Source organism: Oncorhynchus clarkii, unplaced genomic scaffold (assembly GCF_045791955.1).
Source record: "Oncorhynchus clarkii lewisi isolate Uvic-CL-2024 unplaced genomic scaffold, UVic_Ocla_1.0 unplaced_contig_5339_pilon_pilon, whole genome shotgun sequence".
NCBI classification, from domain to species: domain Eukaryota; kingdom Metazoa; phylum Chordata; class Actinopteri; order Salmoniformes; family Salmonidae; genus Oncorhynchus; species Oncorhynchus clarkii.
The window spans coordinates 115,103-139,597 of record NW_027260997.1 but is presented as its reverse complement, the minus strand read 5'-3'; the positions used below and the strand labels follow the sequence as shown (position 1 = coordinate 139,597).

At 44.1% G+C, this 24,495-nt stretch overlaps 1 protein-coding gene across 3 annotated transcripts in view; it reads left to right on the top strand.

Annotated features, from left to right (window-relative positions):
• The window catches only part of LOC139403098 (zinc finger protein 638-like), a 43,907-nt gene extending 19,787 nt beyond the window's left edge, over nucleotides 1–24,120 (top strand). For 2 of the 3 annotated variants that reach the window (XM_071146807.1, XM_071146808.1), the window contains exons 3-21: nucleotides 321–382; nucleotides 2,902–2,931; nucleotides 3,139–3,392; nucleotides 4,051–4,301; nucleotides 4,519–4,734; nucleotides 6,635–6,730; nucleotides 6,900–6,946; nucleotides 7,058–7,116; nucleotides 7,336–7,367; nucleotides 9,260–9,379; nucleotides 9,779–9,913; nucleotides 10,131–10,175; nucleotides 10,465–10,608; nucleotides 10,803–11,981; nucleotides 12,586–12,963; nucleotides 13,146–13,335; nucleotides 22,482–22,610; nucleotides 22,886–23,007; nucleotides 23,348–24,120. In XM_071146807.1, coding sequence (XP_071002908.1) covers nucleotides 321–382; nucleotides 2,902–2,931; nucleotides 3,139–3,392; nucleotides 4,051–4,301; nucleotides 4,519–4,734; nucleotides 6,635–6,730; nucleotides 6,900–6,946; nucleotides 7,058–7,116; nucleotides 7,336–7,367; nucleotides 9,260–9,379; nucleotides 9,779–9,913; nucleotides 10,131–10,175; nucleotides 10,465–10,608; nucleotides 10,803–11,981; nucleotides 12,586–12,963; nucleotides 13,146–13,335; nucleotides 22,482–22,610; nucleotides 22,886–23,007; nucleotides 23,348–23,383 — 3,525 coding nt within the window. In that variant the 3' untranslated portion in view covers nucleotides 23,384–24,120. The remainder of the gene's footprint in view (nucleotides 1–320; nucleotides 383–2,901; nucleotides 2,932–3,138; nucleotides 3,393–4,050; nucleotides 4,302–4,518; nucleotides 4,735–6,634; nucleotides 6,731–6,899; nucleotides 6,947–7,057; nucleotides 7,117–7,335; nucleotides 7,368–9,259; nucleotides 9,380–9,778; nucleotides 9,914–10,130; nucleotides 10,176–10,464; nucleotides 10,609–10,802; nucleotides 11,982–12,585; nucleotides 12,964–13,145; nucleotides 13,336–22,481; nucleotides 22,611–22,885; nucleotides 23,008–23,347) is intronic. The other variant, XR_011633278.1, reaches the window with a different exon arrangement.
• The last annotated feature ends 375 nt before the right edge of the window (nucleotides 24,121–24,495 follow it).

The window sequence follows — 24,495 nt, the reverse complement described above, 5'->3', positions numbered from 1 at the left end:
GCCAAATTGTCTCTAACTTCAAATTTTGATACTTTCTTTAGTACTTTGCCATTTGATTTGATGCCTCAAACTTGAACAAGTAGTTTCAATACATTTATTTTTGATAGGTTATTGAGGAATGCATTCAAGATATGGAAGACCTATGCATATCAACAATACCCCTAAATATACATAATACATTTCCACCACTCTCCTTAATGCATACACAAGCATAGGCACTATGGTGGTGTAAATGTGATCCTACCAATCACATCTCTCTGCTGGACTGTTAGATATCTAACCATTATTTCTTTTTATTTTCTTTTGTTTTTTCCTCACAGGACTGGATCGATCATGTAAACACAGTCAACCACACAGCTAGCTGCAGAGATCTGCGCAACAAGTGGGTGTTTACATTTTTTTTGATAACACTATGCTGGCAGTTAAAATCCTTATGTCTATTGAAGCACCCATCAGTCTTAAGTAAAAAATTAAATAAATCCCATCAAAATCCATGATATCAGTAATAATTTCTTTCTTGTTGTATGGGCTGTCTCAATCCATCACATCCGCCTATGTCAGCCTTCCGCGTCCGTGATAGTTGGCCGAGCTACAGAGGTGTTTATCAGACCATGAGACATCCCGAAAAATCAGTCTTCTCCCGAAGATGTCTGTAGGGTCCGAGCGGTTTGAGAAGTGTCGTGACTCGTCTGACGTCGGTAACGCTGATGTGCCAACTAAAGGTCGACCGATTATGATTTTTCAACGCCGATACCGATTATTGGAGGACCAAAAAAAGCCGATGCCGATTAATAGGCTAATTTTATTTGTAATAATGACACTTACAACAATACTGAATGAACACATATTTTAACTTAATATAACATCAATAAAATCAATTTAGCCTCAAATAAAATGAAACATGTTCAATTTGGTTTAAATAATGCAAAAATAAAGTGTTGGAGAAGAAAGTCAAAGTGCAATATGTGCCATGTAAGAAAGCTAACGTTTCAGTTCCGTGCTCAGAACATGAGAACATATGAAAGCTGGTGGTTCCTTTTAACATGAGTCTTCAATATTCCCAGGTAAGAAGTTTTAGGTTGTAGTTATTATAGGACAATTTCTCTATACGATTTGTATTTCATATACCTTTGACTATTGGATGTTCTTATAGGCACTTTAGTATTGCCAGTGTAACAGTATAGCTTCTGTCTCTCTCCTCGCCCCTACCTGGGCTCAAACCAGGAACACATCGACAACAGCCACCCTCGAAGCAGCGTTACCCATCGCTCCACAAAAGCTGCGGCCCTTGCCGAGCAAGGGGAACAACCACGCCAAGTCTCAGAGCGAGTGACGTTTGAAACGCTATTAGCGCGCACCCCACTAACTAGCTAGCCATTTCACATCGGTTACACCAGCCTAATCTCGGGAGTTTATAGGCTTGAAGTCATAAACGGCTCAATGCTTGAAGCACAGCGACGAGCTGCTGGCAAAACGCACGAAAGTGCTGTTTGAATGAATGCTTACGAGCCTGCTGGGGCCTACCATCGCTCAGTCAGACTGCTCTATCAAATTATAGACTTAATTATAATCTAATAACACACAGAAATACGAGCCTTAGGTCATTAATCTGGTCAAAACTATCATCTCGAAAACAAGTTTATTCTTTCAGTGAAATGTGGAACCGTTCCGTATTTTATCTAACGGTTGGCATCCATAAGTCTAAATATTCCTGTTACATTGCACAACCTTAAATGTTATGTCATAATAACGTAAAATTATGGCAAATTAGGCGGCCCGAACTGTTGCATTTACACTGACTCTGCGTGCAATGAACGCAAGAGAAGTGACACAATTTCACCTGGTTAATACTGGCTGCTAACCTGGATTTCTTTTAGCTAAATATGCAGGTTTAAAAATACATACTTCTGTGTATTGATTTTAAGAAAGGCATTGACGTTTATGGTTAGGTACACATTGGAGCAAGACAGTCCTTTATCGCGAATACGCACCGCATCGATTATATGCAACGCAGGACACGCTAGATAAACTAGTAATATCATCAACCATGTGTAGTTAACTAGTGATTGTGATTGATTGTTTTTTATAAAAATAAGTTTAATGCTAGCTAGCAACTTACCTTGGCTTACTGCATTCGCGTAACAGGTGGGCTCCTTGTGAGGCAGGTGGTTAGAGCGTTGGACTAGTTAACTGTAAGGTTGCAAGATTATATTAGCCCAAATCGGTGTCCAAAAATACCAATTTCCGATTGTTATGAAAACTTGAAATCGGCCCTAATTAATCGGCCATTCCGATTTAATCGGTCGACCTCTAGTGCCAACTACTGTCTGTAGCGTCCGAACCATTTGAGCTACATACTATGACCCCACTATGGAAAGGGGTGACTCACGAACACGATGGTGTTCTCTGTTTTGCTCCATGACCTTCTGAAGCTAACCCTTACAAACAAATGAACTATGGAGGAGTTAGTTTTGTTCCAACAAGAATAAGGGGTTAAGTAAACAAAACATTCTGAGCTTTCTTATATCCTAGATATAGGACAGACTCTTCAAAACCTTAGTCTTTATGATACATTTTTTACTGCCTTTTTTGTTGTCATTTATGAATGTGTTATTCAATGCATTTCTATGGGCTATAGGAGGCCAAATTCAATATTTCCTAAAATATATATCTATATTTTTTTTTTTAGCTTTTTGGGATTCTTAAATGTGTACTAGAAATTTGAAATCAAATAGCTAAATGATCCATGGTATGACCATCTTAAAACAATTCCATATGTTAGCTTTGTACCCCTCCCCTGCAACGGCTTAGACTTTTAGAGTTAACTAACCCATCAATACGCAACAATAACCCATGGATGATGTACTCATGTCTCTTCTTTCCCCCCCCCCCCCCCCAAAGGTATCCAGACTGGAATCCAAATGTCCCAAGGTGAGAGATGTTCCTAAAATGTAGGATTACCTATTTTTCACCCTGATTATCCAATCGTACCTTTTTTTTTTTAGATTACAACTGTGCAACTGACAAACCACCTATCATTTTCCTCTGGTGGTGTTGTATGTCACTGGGTCTTTGAATCACATATAATGTCATATTGTTCTTCTGACTCCTCTCTCTCCGCTCTTTGGCCCAAACCAGGAGGGACCCGTCTCAAGGTCAGGATGCCTGTGCCACCTGGCAGTCCCTAGAACGCTCTCCCTCCCGCTCAGTCTCCCGTTCCTTGTCCTGGTCCCCCTCCCCCACCCCCCCTCCGGGCCGAAGCAGAAGGATCTCTCCGCCCACCTCCCATGGACACGCCCACCACACCTCTGGTCGGCACAGCCCCTCTCAGTCCCATCGGGGTTCTGCCTCCAGCGCTCACAGGCCGGAGAAGAGAACAAGCGAATCCTCAGGTAAGCCACTTTGTCTAGATGCTAATCTGGGCTAGTGGTTGACACGTTTTCCCAGACCCAGATGAAGTGTATTCCTGGAGTAATAGTCTGTTGGCACTGTAATATATCTGCCCTGTGCTACATCGTCATAACCCAGACGTCATTTGTTACCCCTATCTACTGTAATATCAAATCAAACTTTATTTGTCACATGCGCAGACCTTACCGTAAAATGCTTACTTACAAGACCTTCTTATTCTTATGTGTCAGATAATTTTTTTTTTTTAACTATACGGAAAAAGCACCACATGCAATAATCTGAGTACGGCGCTCAGACACAAAAACAAGCCATACAGGTACCCGCCATGTTGTGGGGTCAACAGAAGTCAGAAATAGCATGATAAATATTCACTTACCTTTGATCTTCATCAGAATGCACTCCCAGGAATCCCAGTTCCACAATAAATGTTTGTTTTGTTCGATGTCCAAATACCTTCCTTTTTGTCGTAATATATCTGTCATTGTAACCCAGACATTTGTCACCCCTACATCCAGGGATATCTACTGTAATATATTTACGTCATTATAGCCCAGACATCTGTCGCCCCTACATCCAGGGTTATCTACTGTAATATATTTACGTCATTATAGCCCAGACATCTGTCGCCCCTACATCCAGGGATATCTACTGGGAGCTCCTCTCGAGAAGGCCTGAAGCGTTCCAGAAATGACCCCGCCAAGTGTGCGACTGGCCACGGCAACAGAGCAGGGGTTTCTGGGAAACACGAGTCCGGGAAACGTGAGTCCTATTTGTCATCCACCAGCAAGTTTCCGGCGTCCATGTCTGAGAAGCCACATCGCCCATCTTCCTCTAAGCCAGGCGCCAAGCCAGCGGCCGGGAAGGAGACCGCCTTAGGACAGGACTCAGAGGTGTGCTCTTCGCAGAGCTTTTGGTTCAATCTTTTGTTTGCTATGCACAGTGTCATTAGGGCTCTTAAGATTAACCTCATTATCAGTAATAATTACTTTCAGTAGTAATATCATTAGGGAAATTTCGCAAATTGAATTAGAACTAACTTATAAGCAGCTTCTTCACACTCCCATTGAACCCAAGCAGTGCTTGTAAACCTTCCTTCCTTGATTTTAGCTCCAGTCCTCCAACGCGCCACAGAAGAAGCCGAATCCAACGCAGCAGAAGAAGAATCCTCCAGGTTCCTACTTGCTCTATCTGTCAGGCCTCCCTGTAGATGCCAAGTACCAGGAAGTGGTGTCACTGGTGCAGTCCTTTGGCAAGGTCACCAACGTCCTCATCATCAGGAACGAGGAGGGGGATGAGAACCAGGGGCAGCCGCAATACAGTAAAGTGAGTATAAATAACTGTGTGGGAGTGTCAAGTTAGGCATCATACCCTTTAATGCTAAGTGGTGTCTTTTTGATAAGTATGAAGACATCTTTTTTACCCCCTGGAGTCGATTTCCCCGGCCCTGCATAATTAAAAAAATCCCCATCAAAATCCCTCAGTTTAAGCATTGTTGTGGACTTAACATCCAATTTGTTTGTTTTCCTGTTTATAAGTGTGATTTTTCAGAGAGAAAACGGAAACCTGGGAAAACTAAACAGAGAAAATGGAATTTGGGGGAAAAACTGAAACGGATTTTATAGGGATCAATAAATAGGCTGAAGCATGGGGTTGCCCCTCTGCATTTATTATATTAACTGGTTAGCTTCCAAAAAGTAAATGTGGACTGTTGTAACATCTTCAAAGTGTGCCATATTAGTAAAGTCTTCCTGAAATCGTCCATATTGTTTTGTTGTGGCGGGAATGATTTTGCTGTGGCACAGCACTACATATAAATGACTGCAGCGGAAACACTGATACTTTTGTGTATATATATAGTGTATGTGAACACGCCGTCAAATCAGTAGATTCGGCTATTGCTGCCACCCGTTGCTGACAGGTGTATAAAATCGAGCACACAGCCATGCAATCTCCATAGACAAACTTTGTCAGTAGAATGGCCTTACTGAAGAGCTCAGTGACGACCAACATGGCACCGTTATAGGATGCTACCTTTCCAACAATCTAATTGGTGAAATTTCTACCCTGCTAGAGCTGCCCCGGTCAACTGTAAGTGCTGTTATTGTGAAGTGGAAACGTCTAGGAGCAACAACGGCTCAGCCGCGACATGGTAGGCCACACAAGCTCACAGAACGGCACCGCCAAGTGCTGAAGCACGTAGCGCGTAAAAATAGTCTGTCCTCGGTTGCAACGCACTACTGATTTTCAAACTGCCTCTAGAAGAGCAACATCAGTACAAGTACTCTTCGTCTGGAGCTTCATGAAATGGGTTTCCATGGCCGACAGCCGCACACACAAGCCTAAGAACACCATGCGCAATGCCAAGCTTCGGCTGAGGTGGTGTATAGCTTGCCACCATTGGACTCTGGAGCAGTGGAAATGCGTTCTCTGCAGTGATTAATCACTTTTTACCATCTGGCAGTCTGACGGATAAGTCTTGGTTTGGCGGATGCCAGGAGAAAGCTACCTGCTCCAATGCATAGTGCGAACTGTAAAATTTGGTTGCAGAGGTATGTTCTGGGGCTGTTTTTCATGGTTCGGCCTAGGCCCGTTCTAGTGAAGGGACATCTTAACGCTATAGCATACAATGACATTCTAGACTATTCTGTGTTTCCAACTTTGTGGTAACAGTTTGGGGAAGGACCTTTACTGTTTAAGCATTACAATGCCCCCATGCACAAAGCGAGGTCCTTACAGAAATGGTTTGTCAAGATCTGTGTGGATGAACTTGGCTGGCCTGCACAGAGACCTGACCTTAACCCTATCGAACACCTTTGGTATGAATTGGAACACCCCCTGTTGAGCCAGGCCTAATCGCCCAACATCAGTTTCTGACCTCACTAATGCTCTTGCGCCAGGGACCTCACGATATGTATTGCATTCAATATTGTTATTTTGTTGCGATTCAATGTTCCAAACATAATGCTCACGGTATGTCTGCTGCAAAGGTACAAGAGAGAGCCATGATAAAACAAGTTTTGATTTGTCATGGAATTAAAAGTGCAAAAATGGCTTCCTATTCAGAAAGAAGAAACAAGCTATGAAGCAAGAGTAATGGTGCAGGTACACCCACTGGCACAAAAATGATATTCAGATATGTAACTGTACCCACCCCCACCCCCCATCACTAGTTTTGTATCCATCTGTCTAACATCTGCCCCTCTTGGTGTCTCTGTTCCTCCAGGCCACTGTTTGCATGCAGAAAGAGCAGGATGCGAAAGCACTGACTGAGTGCCTCACTCTCACCATACGGGAACACCCCATCTCTGTCTCCGACCAGGTTTGTCCCTTCCTGCTTACCGTACCAAAGCCACCTCAGCTCCCAGCTGGGTGTTCATCCACTGGATTGAATATCAGAGAATTGGCTCATGACAGAAAGAGGAGAAAATTAAATATAAAGAAAGGTGATGATTGATCAAATTAAATCTGTGTTTTTCTTTGTTTTACAGAATGGTGAGGAGGAGCTTACTTCCTCCATACCTGTCATTATAAAGGGGTAAGTATTATGCATTACCTGTGTATACTAGGGTTATCTTTGACCCCTGAACTTTGCCACTTGTGTGTTATTACGGAGGCAGTTGTTCACACATTTCACTACTCTCCATAGAGAAGTGATCGGTGCTCCCAAGACACCTGCAGCCCCCAACGAGGCCGTCAAAGTCCCAGGTAAAAAAACATACACTTAATGTTCTTTTGGAATGCATCCCAAATGGCACCCTATTCCCTATATAGTGCATTGTGTTCTGCTCAAAAGTATTGCACTAAATAGCAAATAGGGTGCCAGCCTTAGATGTCTTGATTAATATACAACTAATGATGTTTGATAGACCTGATCAATAAGAGTTGTGAAATGTAACATTATACTTTCCCCCCCCCCCCCCACAGAAGCCAGCGTTGGTCAGAAGAATTCAAATGAGGTGCTTTATTTTTGTTTATCTGTCTCTTATTTGCCAGTATGTTTATTACAATTTTATTAGGTATTTCAATCTTATATATCACATCTACAGAAATACAAGTAAGTGACGGCTGTCCCGTGCCAAATGCAGCAGGTGTAGACTTTACTGTGAAAGCTCTTATCCAGCAATGGAGTTAAGAAAAGATTTACTACAAAAACGAAAGTTAAAAAATACCAGAAAATTACGTAACAGATCATAAACATCGAGTGGCAGCAGTGTAAAAATGAGAGGGGTGGGTTCAATGTAAATAGTCTGTGTGGCCATTTGATTAATTGTTCAACAGAAGCTGTTAGGAGCCTTTTATTCCTTGACTTGGCGCTTCAGTACCACTTGCTGTGCGGTAGCAGAGAGAACAGTATTACTTCAGTACCACTTGCTGTGCGGTAGCAGAGAGAACAGTATTACTTCAGTACCACTTGCTGTGCGGTAGCAGAGAGAACAGTATTACTTCAGTACCACTTGCTGTGCGGTAGCAGAGAGAACAGTATTACTTCAGTACCACTTGCTGTGCGGTAGCAGAGAGAACAGTATTACTTCAGTACCACTTGCTGTGCGGTAGCAGAGAGAACAGTATTACTTCAGTACCACTTGCTGTGGGGTAGCAGAGAGAACAGTATTACTTCAGTACCACTTGCTGTGCGGTAGCAGAGAGAACAGTACCACTTGCTGTGCGGTAGCAGAGAGAACAGTATTACTTCAGTACCACTTGCTGTGCGGTAGCAGAGAGAACAGTATTACTTCAGTACCACTTGCTGTGCGGTAGCAGAGAGAACAGTATTACTTCAGTACCACTTGCTGTGCGGTAGCAGAGAGAACAGTATTACTTCAGTACCACTTGCTGTGCGGTAGCAGAGAGAACAGTATTACTTCAGTACCACTTGCTGTGCGGTAGCAGAGAGAACAGTATTACTTCAGTACCACTTGCTGTGGGGTAGCAGAGAGAACAGTATTACTTCAGTACCACTTGCTGTGCGGTAGCAGAGAGAACAGTACCACTTGCTGTGCGGTAGCAGAGAGAACAGTATTACTTCAGTACCACTTGCTGTGCGGTAGCAGAGAGAACAGTATTACTTCAGTACCACTTGCTGTGCGGTAGCAGAGAGAACAGTATTACTTCAGTACCACTTGCTGTGCGGTAGCAGAGAGAACAGTATTACTTCAGTACCACTTGCTGTGCGGTAGCAGAGAGAACAGTATTACTTCAGTACCACTTGCTGTGCGGTAGCAGAGAGAACAGTATTACTTCAGTACCACTTGCTGTGCGGTAGCAGAGAGAACAGTATTACTTCAGTACCACTTGCTGTGCGGTAGAGAGATGTTTTTGGGGGGAGGTGGGGGGCTTCCTCTGACACCACCTAGTATATACGTCCTGGGTGTTGGGAATTTTCGTTTTCCAGCATATAGTGTTTCAGTTAATCTTTAACACTTTTAAAACAATAAAAAACAGCCAGTCAGCCAGCCAGCGGTGTCTGAGCTGTAAGATTAAATGGGTTTCCCAACAGATACACAGGGAGCAGGTGAAGCCACAGAGGAAGAGGAAGAGGGGCTGTAGAGCGGGACAGCTCGAGAGACTCAAAAGACTACAGAGGGAAAACAAGGTGCAGAACTGAGCTGATATCTCATAGGCCCAGGCAGGGGATGCTACATTATGGAACGTTTAGATAGAAATCTATCATGTAGATTAGACTTGATTTGGCTCCGTCAGGACAGGTAGAATAGGAAATTGTGTGACTGTCAGCTCTATTCATGATATCTCTGTATACAACGTTCTGACCGTTTTTTTTTGTTACCTCACTAAATACTCCACGTCTTGATTATGACGGTCTTTGTCTCCTGTGGTTTGACCTTTTTAGAGGGGCATGGTCAAGATTACTGGACTTCCTGAAAGCGGCTGCTCCGAGATTGATATCGCAAAGCTGGCCCAGCCCTTCGGAACACCTGTCAAGATCCTCCTCATCACCAAGCCCAGTGAGGTAGGCACGCTATCTGCAATAAATCACTCACTTTCACATTATGTGGCTTAGGTCAGTGTTTCCCAACCCTGGTTCTCCAGTACCCCAACAGTACACCCTGTACAAGCACACCTAAATCAACTTGTCAACTAATCATCAGGCCGTCAATGAGTTGAACCAGGTGTGTTTGTCCAGGGCTACAACACAAATGTGTGCTGTTGGGTGTACTGGAGGACCAGGGTTGGGAATTTGATTCCAACGTAGGACCTGCTGAATATATTGGCAGGGTCAATGTTCTGTCAGATGCTTTGGGTAAAATAGTCAGTATAATGGCAATATCATATGATTTTCACATCGATTTTTAAACAATATAACTTGTGTGCCCAATATGACTGACTGTCTGTTTGTGGTCCTCGCCAGGCTCTGGTCACCATGCAGGATGTGGAGACAGCCCAGGAGATGGTGAAAGTTTACACCGACATGCCTGTCTGCATCAACGACTCTGTTCTGAACATGAGCCTGCTTCCAAACCTCCTGGTGGACTTCAACAGACCGGTAAGATGCTGTGTCTTGACTGACTGATTCCTATTAGGGCCTCAACCGTGCATCTCCAGCGTCCTCTGTTCTGGGCAGTTTTCTTCACTTAATTCCAGCTGGTTGCTGCAAAGTATGATAAATGTCCACTATGAAAAGAGTGTTTATGCACATTCAACTTATTCTTCTCTGATCAGTGACGACATGAAGAACTTTTCATTCCATTTTATTACCACAGGTGGCACTTTTCCATTCATTGATGGGACCCAGGAATCCTGTTAGTGTGAGTATTTTACCGTTGCTTCAGCTGACCTAAAAGGCTCTTAATAATAGCATTGTTGCCAGCTCAAGGAAAAGGTAGAAAAACACAGACAATCCCAACAGATTTAAGACCTGTATGTTAAAACATGATTTAACCTAATGAAATGAATCACACCCAAGAGCATATATTATTGCAGAGTCCCTTTACCATTTCTAACAACTATTTATGAAGTTGAGCTTCTAATAATTGATAGAAGTAAAGGTTTTTGTAATTGACGAATACATTTCCATGTTTCCAATACGACCTGCAGAAGACGGAGGTGGGAGGTGATGATGACTGGAACCGTCTCCTGGTTGTCAGTAACATCCCGGCCACGCCCTCCGGCCCAACAGAGATCCAGAACCTGGTCCAGCGCTTCGGCACAGTCCAACAGACTCTGGCACTCAAGGACAAGGTGAGGGACCTGTGTGTGGGGAGGGGTGTGTGTTGGGGGACGGGACGGGTCTTTGTGTGCATAAGTGTCTGTCAAAGGGAGGGACATCTTAGTGAGGAACGGTTAACTGTTTGTGTGTTCAAGTGTCTTGCTTCTACCCTGCCTACAGTAATTCCACGCCATCCATCCAATCCTGTTTTCTTTACCCCATGCAGATCATCTTTGAGATGGGAACAGCAGACATGGCCAAGAGTGTCTTCAACCGCTTCCAGAAGTTTCCCTGCATAGTTCAGAACAACAAGCTTGCCTTCTCCTGGAAACCTGATCCTAAGACTGATCTACCTAAAGTCGACATCTCCTCTGCTGGCTCAACAGCTTCAACTGATGGCAATGACTCCCAGACTGCAGAGACCACTATGCCCCCTGGTGGCCAGGAGGACTCACTGTCTCAGTCAGGATTAAAGGTGGAGTCAGGAACCGGGGTTGATACTAAGATTGAAGGACAGGAGGTTCAGCCAGGGAATGAAGGGATGAACGTTGAAAAAGGGGTTCAAGCCAAAAAGTCTCCAGCTTTAGAAGGAAAGGATCAAGAGAAGGAGCCTGATGCATCTTCCTTACAGCCAGCAGGAGTGAACCAGAGAGAACCTGGAGGTCAGGGTGGAGAAGTCGTCACAGAGAAAGTTGTAGACATTTCAACAACGGAGTCCGAAGAACCAGTCTCCTCAGATGCTACCTCTGCTCCTCAAGCTGCTAAACCAGAGACAGAGAAAATGTCTGTTTCCAGTTCCACCCCAGCCCCAAAAGTGATGGCAGCCATCATAGAGGCCTTACGACAGGAGAGCAGGAACAGATCCTCTACCAGGATTACCACCGACCAGGCTGCAGCTGAGAATCCTCCAGGTAAACAACCAAAAGATAAGGAGACTCCAGATGTTCAGGCTGCCCCCGCTCTACCCAAAGTGACCCCAGAGATCCTGAAGGTGCTGCTGGAGGAGTGCAGGGTCCGGTCCACCAGTAGGGCCGGCGCTGAGCAGGCCAGGAAGGAGCAGGCTCAGGCGCCCCATGCAGGCCAAAAGCCATCCACTGGAAACCGAAGAGACCACAGTGGAGACAGGGAGCCTGGAAGAGAGCAGGCCACCAAGAGGAAGACCCGCGAGGAGGAAAGGGAGGAGAGGGAGAGAGCGAGGAGGGAGAGGGAGAGGAGGCTGAAGACCCAAGAGGAGGAGGAGAAGGAGAAAGGAAGAAGGGAGAGAGAGAAGAGGCGGTCCTACAGGGAACGGTCATCAGGATCACCGGGGTCCAGGTCCTCTATGAGGTATGAGGGGAGCCGGCACAGTGGGAAGAGCGGCGCCAGGTCTGAGTCCAGGAGAGGAAACGGAGAGGAGAAACAGCAGGTAGGAGAGAGGCCAGTGTGTTGGTATTCACTCTATATACAGAGAGGACAAAACATTAACAATGCTTTCCATGATAGGCTTTCACCTGGACAGTCTATGATCCCTTATTGAGGCCACTTGTTAAATCCACTTCAATCAGTGTAGATAAAGGGGAGGAGACGGTTTAAATAATGATTTTCAAGCCTTGAGACAATTGAGCCATGGATTGTGTGTTTGTGCCATTGGGCAAGACCAAATATTCCCACAGTTCTTTCCATGCTCAACAGTTTCCCATGTGTATCAAGAATGGTCCACCACTCAAAGGACATCCAGCCAACTTGACACAACTGTGGGAAGCATTGGAGTCAACATAGGCCAGCATCCCTGTGCAACGCTTTCAACACCTTGTAGAGTGGGGGGGCAACTCAATACTCAAGTGATCCTAATGTTTGGTGTACTCTGTGCATGTATGTATGGATGGAGAGAGAATCTCCAGTGAACCAGAGTGTCATATACCCATCATGAATACAGAATGCCAATATCAACTTTCCAATCATTTTGGGGAATGACTTGCCATTTTGAAGACAACAGTGGTTTTAAAGTTCCCTGTCCTGTGTTCTTTCAGGAAGAGGAGGAGTTAGGTGAGAAGCACGTCCCCTTCGACATGGAAGACTTTGTGACTGTGGACGAGGTGGGGGAAGCAGCTGCGGTGCCCCGTCCTCTCCCCGAGACAACCAGAGAGGTGACTGAGGTTACAGAGGTGACCGTCAACGACCCTGTGACCACAGCCTCTGAGGCAGAGCAGCAGGCACCAGCTGACACTACATCGATGGAGTTGGAGGGTGAGCCTGGGACAGCCAAGGTACGGGAGGAAGCGCTGGACAAACGAGAACAGAAGGAGGGGTTGTCCCCAGCAACCACAGAGGGGCCGGTGAAGACTGCAGAGGGACCTGGGGACGTGACAGAGGAGACATTTCCAGACTGTCAGGATGACATCAAAGAGGTCAGTGTGTCCAGTCACATTCCTATTTGAGTAATCCTTTTCCTAAAAGAAAGGCTTCAACTCTATAGCATTCAACAACGAGCAGGTCGGTGATAAGACTACTTCAACCGAGCAAGGAAAAAATGAAGAGTTTTTAAAGTGTGAACACGACCCCAATCTTATCTAACATTCCTCTCCTTCAGCCTGTGGTCACTGTGCCGAAGACAACCTGCGACGAGGTCACTGAGGAGTCCACAACCACAGACGCACCTGACGCCGCTGGAGAAGAGGAACGGGATGGACGAGTGGAGGGCCTCAACATGGGGACGTTTCTGACGGTGGACGAGGTGGGACAGGTGGAGGAGGACGGGGAGAAGAGGTCTGCTGAGAACGGTAAGAAACATACTGTATATCACTGCTTGTCTCGTGAAAGCCCGTCATTGTAAATAAAATCTGTTCTGCTGTGCTTACCTGTATAAATAAATGTGTGTTTTTTTTTGTGAAGATATGGTAGGAAACTGTCCAGTGGAGATAAGAAACAAACTTTATGTTAAGTCAATCTGCAACATATTTGTCTGAGGAGACTGGATTGTGTTCAGTAGCGGAATGTTCTGAAATGGAAAATAAATGAGTAGTTTGGTCAAGTTTAGGTAGTCCCTATCTGATCTTTTTTTCTGAGGTATCTACCGTCTTGTTTGCCACAGGAGGGAAAAGACTACAGGTAGAATGTTGTTTTGAGATATGGTAGCCAGCCTACTGTATGCATAGTAGTGGTTGAGTTGGCCACCTGCCTTTTTGTTAAGTGGTCAATGAATGGTAACCTGGTTTACATAGATTAGTGGTTGTGGTCATTGTAGAGGATTGGTGGTGGCGAGGTCAGATAACCAACTGTATGTGGTTGAGGTGTAATGGCACAAGCATTAGTACTGAACCGTTCGGTATGGGGACCTCAGATCGGTCTGCACTGTGAACCCAAATGAATAGATAAATAAAACATCTGTGTACACAGTACCAGTCAAGTTTACACAGTTACTCATTCCAGGGATTTTCTTTATTTGTATTAGTTTTTACATTGTAGAATATTAGTTAAGTCATCAAAACAATTAGATAACACAGAATCATGTAGTAACCAAAAGAGTGTTAAACAAATCAACTTTTATTTGAGATTCTTCAAAGTATCCAACCTTTGCCTTGACAGCTTTGCAAATTCTCTCAACCAGCTTCATAAGGTAGTCACCTGGAATGCATTTCAATTAACAAGTGTGCCTTGTTAAGTAAATTTGTAGAATGTGTTTCCTTATTGCTTTTGAGCCAGTCAGTTGTGTTGTGACGTAACATTGTATTGATTAATGTGACGACAGCTGTTTATAATTACGTGATTTAATGAGTCAGGTATTAATAACTCGTCAACCTGGGGGCACCATGGGAAAGTTTTGGCTGAGTTTCTATTTCCCAAAATAACTCATATCAGAAAATAATCGCTAACAGTCGCTAATTAATTTCCTCTACAGTCTCATTCTGAACGTTGCATAATCTGCACAAACCCGATTCCCACAAAAAAAAAAAGTCTGTACCACACCAATTGAGTTTATCATTTTAGCTTGTTAGTAAATAAATAATAATATAAGATACGGTCTAGGCTATTGATTAGAACTTAGTTCAATGAAACAGGTCCCTAGTGTGCCAACACAATATGACACGTGTTGCACGAAATGAGGATTTCAAAAGAGAAAGAGTGCACGAGAGAAGCACACTTGGGTACATTTGTAAACTATGCTTAGTTTAACCCTAACCTTTCCCCGAACTGCCGCTGTTATGGGTCAGAATACAATGATGTAATTACTTGTCGAAGGTCTCTGAAGGGGTGTCTTCTCGTGGCCCATGTTCCGACTTCTCCTCTGATGGCGACACTTCTGTTGTTTTCGGGTGTAACCCTCTGATTGTCCACACAATGTCGGTGTCCTTTCTCTTAATGGTTTGTTTCCTCGCCCTTGTTCTGAAAGAGGGGTCTTCTGAGGACGGCTAATCAGCCATATAGGGGGTTCCAGCATGAGAATGAAAGCAGTGTAGACACACGATTCCTTGGAGAGAATAACCGTGTGGTCCTGCTTGAATTTACCCTCTTAGACACCGCTTCTCATCCGTAGCATAGATTGTTAAAAGGTTCCTTTGTCGTCTTCAACCTCGTGTTGCGTTTTGGTGTTACAACTAATCGGACCTTGGCTGCAGCTCCTTAGTTAAAATGTTAATTCTTAACTCACATGTTTTATACCCTCAGGTCAGAAATGGGTCTTTCCGCCTTTAGGGCAAGTTCTCTGGGCGTAACTAGTTACGAGACAAGGTCTGGATTTTACTCCGATCCAATTTAGACAACTAACTTCACATTTCATCTTTAAAAAATAAAAAACATTCTCTTTGATCTGGACATTTTTTCCACACAACACACAATATGCCAACATCAAGTACTTGTTGTGAAAACTGTTCAAGTTGCAATGTTTTCGATTATAACGTCGTCATTTAACTTATAATAACAAAAACAACATTCATATTCTGTCTGTCGTCATGACTACCATTTTGTCTGAAACATTGTCTAAAAGTCAATTTATTGCATGTTAGGTAGGTTCTCCATAGGCCCATCATACATTCCATTCCTCCATACTGAGAGGACAAATACATTTGTCTGCTGCTTTAAGATTTACAATGGACATCCCCCACCTCCATACCTCTCCATCTCTCCCCCACTGGTGGAGACCCGAACAGGCCAGACAAAGATTTACAATGGGCGTGAGGTGTCTCACATCCCCCACCCCCATACCTCTCCACCTCTCCCCCACTGGTGGAGACCCGAACAGGCCAGACAAAGATTTACAATGGGCGTGAGGTGTCTCACATCCCCCACCTCCATACCTCTCCACCTCTCCCCCACTGGTGGAGACCCGAACAGGCCAGACAAAGATTTACAATGGGCGTGAGGTGTCTCACATCCCCCACCTCCATACCTCTCCATCTCTCCCCCACTGGTGGAGACCCGAACAGGCCAGACAAAGATTTACAATGGGCGTGAGGTGTCTCACATCCCCCACCTCCATACCTCTCCATCTCTCCCCCACTGGTGGAGACCCGAACAGGCCAGTCATGACAGGTGGTATACAGAAGAGAGCACTATTTGGTAAAAGACCAAATCCATAATATGGCAAGAACAGCTCAAATAAGCAAAGAGAAACGACAGTCTATCATTACTTTTAAGACCATAAAGGTCAGCCAATGTCAAGAACTTTGAATGTTTCTTCAAGTGCAGTCGAAAAAACCATCAAGCGCTATGATGAAACTGTCTCTCATAAGAAACCGCCACAGGAAAGGAAGACCCAAAGTTGCCTTTGCTGCAGAGGATAAGTTCAAAGCAAAGAAACCACTACTAATGGACACCAATAAGAAGAGACTTGCTTGGGCCAAGGAACACGAGCAATGGACATTACACCGGTGGAACTCTGTCCTTTGATTTGAGTCCAAATTTGTGATTTTTTTTTTGTTGGTGTGGTTCCAACCTCCGTGTCTGTGAGATGCTGAGTAGGTGAACTGATGATCTCTGCATGTGTGGTTCCAACCTCCGTGTCTGTGAGATGCTGAGTAGGTGAACTGATGATCTCTGCATGTGTGGTTCCAACCTCCGTGTCTTTGAGATGCTGAGTAGGTGAACTGATGATCTCTGCATGTGTGGTTCCAACCTCCGTGTCTGTGAGATGCTGAGTAGGTGAACTGATGATCTCTGCATGTGTTGTTCCAACCTCCGTGTCTTTGTGATGCTGAACTGGTGAACTGATGATCTCTGCATGTGTGGTTCCAACCTCCGTGTCTGTGAGATGCTGAGTAGGTGAACTGATGATCTCTGCATGTGTTGTTCCAACCTCCGTGTCTTTGAGATGCTGAGTAGGTGAACTGATGATCTCTGCATGTGTGGTTCCAACCTCCGTGTCTGTGAGATGCTGAGTAGGTGAACTGATGATCTCTGCATGTGTGGTTCCAACCTCCGTGTCTTTGTGATGCTGAGTAGGTGAACTGATGATCTCTGCATGTGTGGTTCCAACCTCCGTGTCTTTGTGATGCTGAGTAGGTGAACTGATGATCTCTGCATGTGTGGTTCCAACCTCCGTGTCTTTGAGATGCTGAGTAGGTGAACTGATGATCTCTGCATGTGTGGTTCCAACCTCCGTGTCTTTGTGATGCTGAGTAGGTGAACTGATGATCTCTGCATGTGTGGTTCCAACCTCCGTGTCTTTGTGATGCTGAGTAGGTGAACTGATGATCTCTGCATGTGTGGTTCCAACCTCCGTGTCTGTGAGATGCTGAGTAGGTGAACTGATGATCTCTGCATGTGTGGTTCCAACCTCCGTGTCTTTGAGATGCTGAGTAGGTGAACTGATGATCTCTGCATGTGTGGTTCCAACCGTGTCTGTGAGATGCTGAGTAGGTGAACTGATGATCTCTGCATGTGTTGTTCCAACCTCCGTGTCTTTGTGATGCTGAACTGGTGAACTGATGATCTCTGCATGTGTGGTTCCAACCTCCGTGTCTGTGAGATGCTGAGTAGGTGAACTGATGATCTCTGCATGTGTGGTTCCAACCTCCGTGTCTTTGAGATGCTGAGTAGGTGAACTGATGATCTCTGCATGTGTGGTTCCAACCTCCGTGTCTGTGAGATGCTGAGTAGGTGAACTGATGATCTCTGCATGTGTGGTTCCAACCTCCGTGTCTTTGTGATGCTGAGTAGGTGAACTGATGATCTCTGCATGTGTGGTTCCAACCTCCGTGTCTGTGAGATGCTGAGTAGGTGAACTGATGATCTCTGCATGTGTGGTTCCAACCTCCGTGTCTTTGTGATGCTGAGTAGGTGAACTGATGATCTCTGCATGTGTGGTTCCAACCTCCGTGTCTTTGAGATGCTGAGTAGGTGAACTGATGATCTCTGCATGTGTGGTTCCAACCTCCGTGTCTTTGTGATGCTGAGTAGGTGAACTGATGATCTCTGCATGTGTGGTTCCAACCTCCGTGTCTTTGTGATGCTGAGTAGGTGAACTGATGATCTCTGCATGTGTGGTTCCAACCTCCGTGTCTGTGAGATGCTGAGTAGGTGAACTGATGATCTCTGCATGTGTGGTTCCAACCTCCGTGTCTTTGAGATGCTGAGTAGGTGAACTGATGATCTCTGCATGTGTGGTTCCAACCTCCGTGTCTGTGAGATGCTGAGTAGGTGAACTGATGATCTCTGCATGTGTTGTTCCAACCTCCGTGTCTTTGTGATGCTGAACTGGTGAACTGATGATCTCTGCATGTGTGGTTCCAACCTCCGTGTCTGTGAGATGCTGAGTAGGTGAACTGATGATCTCTGCATGTGTGGTTCCAACCTCCGTGTCTTTGAGATGCTGAGTAGGTGAACTGATGATCTCTGCATGTGTGGTTCCAACCTCCGTGTCTGTGAGATGCTGAGTAGGTGAACTGATGATCTCTGCATGTGTTGTTCCAACCTCCGTGTCTTTGTGATGCTGAACTGGTGAACTGATGATCTCTGCATGTGTGGTTCCAACCTCCGTGTCTGTGAGATGCTGAGTAGGTGAACTGATGATCTCTGCATGTGTTGTTCCAACCTCCGTGTCTTTGAGATGCTGAGTAGGTGAACTGATGATCTCTGCATGTGTGGTTCCAACCTCCGTGTCTGTGAGATGCTGAGTAGGTGAACTGATGATCTCTGCATGTGTGGTTCCAACCTCCGTGTCTTTGTGATGCTGAGTAGGTGAACTGATGATCTCTGCATGTGTGGTTCCAACCTCCGTGTCTTTGTGATGCTGAGTAGGTGAACTGATGATCTCTGCATGTGTGGTTCCAACCTCCGTGTCTTTGAGATGCTGAGTAGGTGAACTGATGATCTCTGCATGTGTGGTTCCAACCTCCGTGTCTTTGTGATGCTGAGTAGGTGAACTGATGATCTCTGCATGTGTGGTTCCAACCTCTGTGTCTTTGTGATGCTGAGTAGGTGAACTGATGATCTCTGCATGTGTGGTTCCAACCTCCGTGTCTTTGTGATGCTGAACTGGTGAACTGATGATCTCTGCATGTGTGGTTCCAACCTCCGTGTCTTTGAGATGCTGAGTAGGTGAACTGATGATCTCTGCATGTGTGGTTCCAACCTCCGTGTCTTTGTGATGCTGAGTAGGTGAACTGATGATCTCTGCATGTGTGGTTCCCACCGTGAAGCATGGAGGAGTAGATGTGATGGTGTGGGTGTGCTTTGCTGGTGACAGTGATTTATTTAGAATTCAAGGTACACTTTTTATTTAAACTTTTATTTAACTATGCAAGTCAGTTAAGAACAAATTATTATTTACAATGACGGCCTACCCCGGACGACGCTGGGCCAATTGTGCACCGCCCTATGGGACTCCCAATTACGGCCAGATGTGACCCCAATTGATGTGACCCCAAATCACCCGACCCCAATTGAGATGGTTTGGGATGAGTTGGACCCTGGAGTGAAGGAAAAGCAGCCAACAAGTGCTCAGCATGTGTGAGAACTCCTTCAAGACTGTTGATAAAAGCATTCCAGGTGAAGAGAGAGAATGCCAAGTGTGTGCAAAGCTGTCATCAAGGCAAAGGGTGTCAACTTTGAAGAATGTAAAATATTTTGATTTGTTTAACACATTGTTGGTTACTACATGATTCCATATGTGTTATTTCATTGTTTTGATGTCCTCACTATTATTCTACAATGTAGAAAATAGTCAAATTTAAGGAAAACCCTTGAATGAGAAGGTGTCCAAACTGTTGATTGGTACTGTGTATATCCATTTAAATGCCTACGCAGCATCAGTAAATCTAATCTGGAAAAAAAACATTCAGGCTGTTCGGTTAAAACAACTAGTCTATGTGAATGTTGTAATAAAAATTATTTAATTTTCACATTTCACTGTCCTTTTGTGAGGCGCAGCAGGGAACTAGTTCTGTACGATGGCGAGTGGTGGGATGGATAAACCCAAGAGGATTTGCCATCGATATTTAAATCTCCAGTTTGGGAGAATGTTGGTTTCCCAGTAGATAACGGTGTTGTCGCCACTGCTGAACCAGAATAGCCTATGCAGCTGCCAACACCTCAAACATGTTGACATGTTTACTTAGAAAACACCCCAGTATTCCTACCATCGGAGCTTCAAAAACACAACTTTGCCTCCCCTCTGCATTTAAGTAGCTTCAGCTGATTCTAAATGGGCCAAATAAATTACCAGAGTGATAGGTATGTTTATAGCAGTGGATATGCGCTGCTTCTCGGTGGTTGAGAAGAATAAGGGGTTTCGGCACCTCTTCAAAGTGTTCCAGCCACGTTTCGAACTTCGCCCTCTCGCACCCATTTTCACCAAACAGGTAGTACCCGCTTCCATATAAGCAAGCTAAAGCTGAAGTAGTCCATGTATTGGCCAATGCACCCATGTGTTGCACTTACTACAGATAGACAGAGAGCTACTTAGCAGTGACAACACATCACACTACCCAGGAGTGGGAAATGAGAAGTACGGTGCTACAGATACGCCCCTCTTTGTTCAAAACATAACATGAGCCATGTTTACACATTGAGTTTTACAAGTATTACTTTTACAAGTGACTGAGTGTTGAGTAATCCTGTGTTTTCAATCACGAAAATCCAAAGTGTTATTCCTGATTGTGCATTATGACTCATTATTCAAAATGGTGGGTCTAATGCTGATTGGTTAAAATCGCGTTCCAGACAGTTTCTGTTCCAGCAGTTAACACTGGCTAAATCTATGACATTAAAATGCCAATTTCTTTTGGTTACACCTGACTGCGCAATCCAGTCTCATCAGCCAGGAAATGTATAAACTTGATCTGCACTATTAAAAAGCACCTAGACATTATCTCATGTTTCTTTTAGACTAACATTTAGTTTTTAACAGCAGAGATTTGTTTAAACGTTGCTGTCTCTGACATTTGCAACATTTTCAACATTCAAATCCGATCTCCAGCTTTCCCATAGTAATGAACGTCAGGAAACAGGGACGATAGAGGCATGCAGTGTTTCTCAGCCAGTCGAATTCATGAATCAGCTGGCAACTCTTTTATAGATATAAACTTGGGGGAAAAAGAAAATACCCCTTTTTCAGGAACATGTTTGAGATAAAAATCCAAATAACTTCACATATTTTCATTGTAAAGGGTTTATACACTGTTTCCCATGCTTGTTCATTGAACCATAAACAATTCATGGACCTGCACCTGTGGAACGGTCATTAAGATACTATCAGTTTACAGACGGAAGGCAATTAAGGTCACAGTTATGAAAACTTAGGACACTAAAGAGGCTTTTCTACTGACTTTGAAAAAAGCCGAAAGAAAGATGCCCAGGGTCCCTGCTCATCTGCGTGAACGTGCCTTAGTCATGCTGCAAGGAGACATGAGGACTGCAGATGTTGCCAGGGCAATACATTGCAATGTACTGTGAGACACCTAAGACAGCGCTACAGGGAGACAGGACGGACAGTTAGGTCTGTGTCAAACACCGGCTCGAGGGTATTATAACCTTTATAAAACAGGTTACCAACATATTCAAATAATGATTTACAAATTTTAATTAACGTTATTTTGGTGAATTTATTCATACTAATTTTCATTCTTCCACAACATATAGTCCCAACACAAATCTGGGGTTTCTACCCAAGCCGGCTGGTCGTTCAGTTGCCAGAGATGCGATCCAGTCGTTCAGTCTTTTTGTTCTGTATCTATGGACACAACCCATTTCGCTCTAAAATGTTCCATTGCCATACTGGCTGGCAACATTCTTAGCCATAGGTGGCTAGCTAGCAAGCACGGAAAAACTTAGACACATCAAAAAGTGCAACCAGAAAAACAGCTGCAGTAAGTAGCTGCATTTGCATAAACTGATTTCTAGTGACATTGATTTGGATACATTGATAACAATGAGCTAATGAGGTGCAATTTCACCTGGCATAGAAAATATGTTACAGTAATGTTTGTCATTTCATTTTCCCACTCTACCAAAACTGAACCGTGGCCCCAACACCGCAATACGTACCTAACCGTGGGTTTGGTGAACCGTTACAGCCCTAGTATGTAGATCAATGGTAGCTATGGTAACCACTATACGGCTAGATGATAAAATGTGTTAAGAGATGAAATCAATGGTGGTAGCAAGCTCATGTTAACCTGGTTACCAGTCTGTTTTGTGTTATGCCACTCCTCGTCATCGCAAACATGGCAGGATGGCATGAAATGCTGGGTTCTTTGAGAAGTTGTAGAAAAATATGGTTGGTTGACAGACTGAAACCACGTCAGTTGGATTGTTTTTAAGGTGTCTGATTTTTATTTTTGATTCATGCTTTAAAGACTTGAATTATAATTTTTTTCCTTCCTTGAAAGGACATTCTGGTGACCTGTCAGGTCTAGGAAAACTCACAAACAGAACAGTTAAGGTCTCAGTGATGACCCTGCTCCTTCCTCCATCTTCTCTTTCATCTCAGTGGAGTCGAAGCGAAGGAGGACATCTCAGGAGGAGAGAGAGGAGGAGACGGCGAGGAGGAAGATGAAGATGGAACCCCTCTTTTATAAAGACTACAGCATCCCTCCCTTCAACCCTGACAGCCCTGTCGGTAAGACCCAAATGATGCTGCGTTTGACAATTCACTAATTGTTGAAATTGTCGGAACTAGAAGCACAAGCATTTCGCTACACTCGCATTAACATCTGCTAACCATGTGTATGTGACAAATAAAATTTGATTTGATTAGGATGGCTCTAATGATACATTTGTCAAGCTTATCTATTGTCAGAATAGTGTGTGTTTACATAGGTCCCATAGTATAATCACATGTTGTTTGTATATGTTAAAATAGGTTTTGTTTCTGGTCTGTTTGATCACTATCAGGCATGGAGTTTCTGGTCCCCAAGTCAGGCTTCTTCTGCAAGGTGTGTTCTAAGTTCTATAGCGGAACTGATGAGGCTGAGAAGAACCACTGCAAGACCCTCAAACACCATCAGAACCTGGAGGTGAGAACCCAAAACAACCAATCAGAAATAACATTTTGACAATCAGGGATGGGGTCAATTCCATTGAGTAAATTCCTATGGCAAAACAAATTTGGAATTTCAGTTTGCTTCCTGAATTGAAACTGTTTTATTGCTTTTATTGTCCGGGTGTTACGTGTTTGATAATTAATACATTGATACTCAGGAGTGGGGAGGAGATGAAGGAATGTGTCCGGTCATGGAAACCATCAGCTTAAGATTGGCAGCAGTGACGGTCTCTCGTGGAACCCATATGTTCCACATAGAATCAACATTATCTAGTAAGATACTCACTCATGATTTTCTTTTTATTCTTCTACAGAAATCCCTGGAGAAGTGGAGAGTGAAGAAAGACTGACTCCATGATGAGCTGAAGGGTTAAATATTGACTGTCTGTGTCCCAACCACTGACTGATTCATTCCTGTCTTAACTCTTTTCCCACTTCCTTGTTTTTGTTTTTCTTCCCCATGGGTCCAAACTCTCTCTCTCTCTCTCTCTCTCACTCACTCACTCACTTACTCACTCACTCACACAACTATAACTGTTTATTTGTGTTAGTTATTTTCCCATGATATAGAAGAGAAGTGACTCAATAGAGAGAAATTAAAGTAGAAACCAGTGTACAATGAAAATAAAGTGTTTTATTCAATCGCTGTGTCTTTGTTTTGAAATTGAAACTATCCTTTGAAGACATGTTTACCAGAGTCACCTTTTACCCTTATTCAATACAACTTTATTCATCCCCACCAGGGCAATTCTGTCTACTTACGCATTATCCTGATTTGAATACTGTTAATTCAGCAGTGTGGTGTCCATGCACACCAAGGGAAATGTACTGATTTTCATGTTCAACTCATGCATGGACCATTAGCTTCCCCCCAGCCATAGCACAGCTAGCCACTGTGCTAAAACCGCTAACCTCATGTTAACATGGAAATATATTAGACTTGGCTTTAGTTAAGGTATCGTGCTCTTTTATATACTGTAGCTATTTCAAATCCATACATTCCAATGACTCACTACTTCACTGCAACAGTTGATTTCTGTAAAAGAGAATTCTGTCAACATAAATAAATTAAAACAAACAAAACATGTTTTTTATCGTTTCTGATCACTGACAACGATGAGACAGCCGATTGGGAGGAGATCGGAGAACTGGCAGTGTGGTGCCAGGACAACAGCCTCTCTCAATGTGAGCAAGACAAAGGAGCTGATAGTGGACCATAAGAAAAGGAGGGACGAACAGGCACCCATTAACATCGACGGGTCTGAAGTGGAGCGGGTCGAGAGTTTCAAATTCCTTGGTGTCCACGTCACCAACAAACTAACATGGTCCAAACACACCATGACAGTTGTGAAGAGGACAGGACAACACCTTTAACTCCTCAGGGAACTGAAAAGATTTGGCATGGGTCCCCAGATCCACAGAAAGTAATACAGCTGCACCATCGAGAGCATCCAGACAGTTT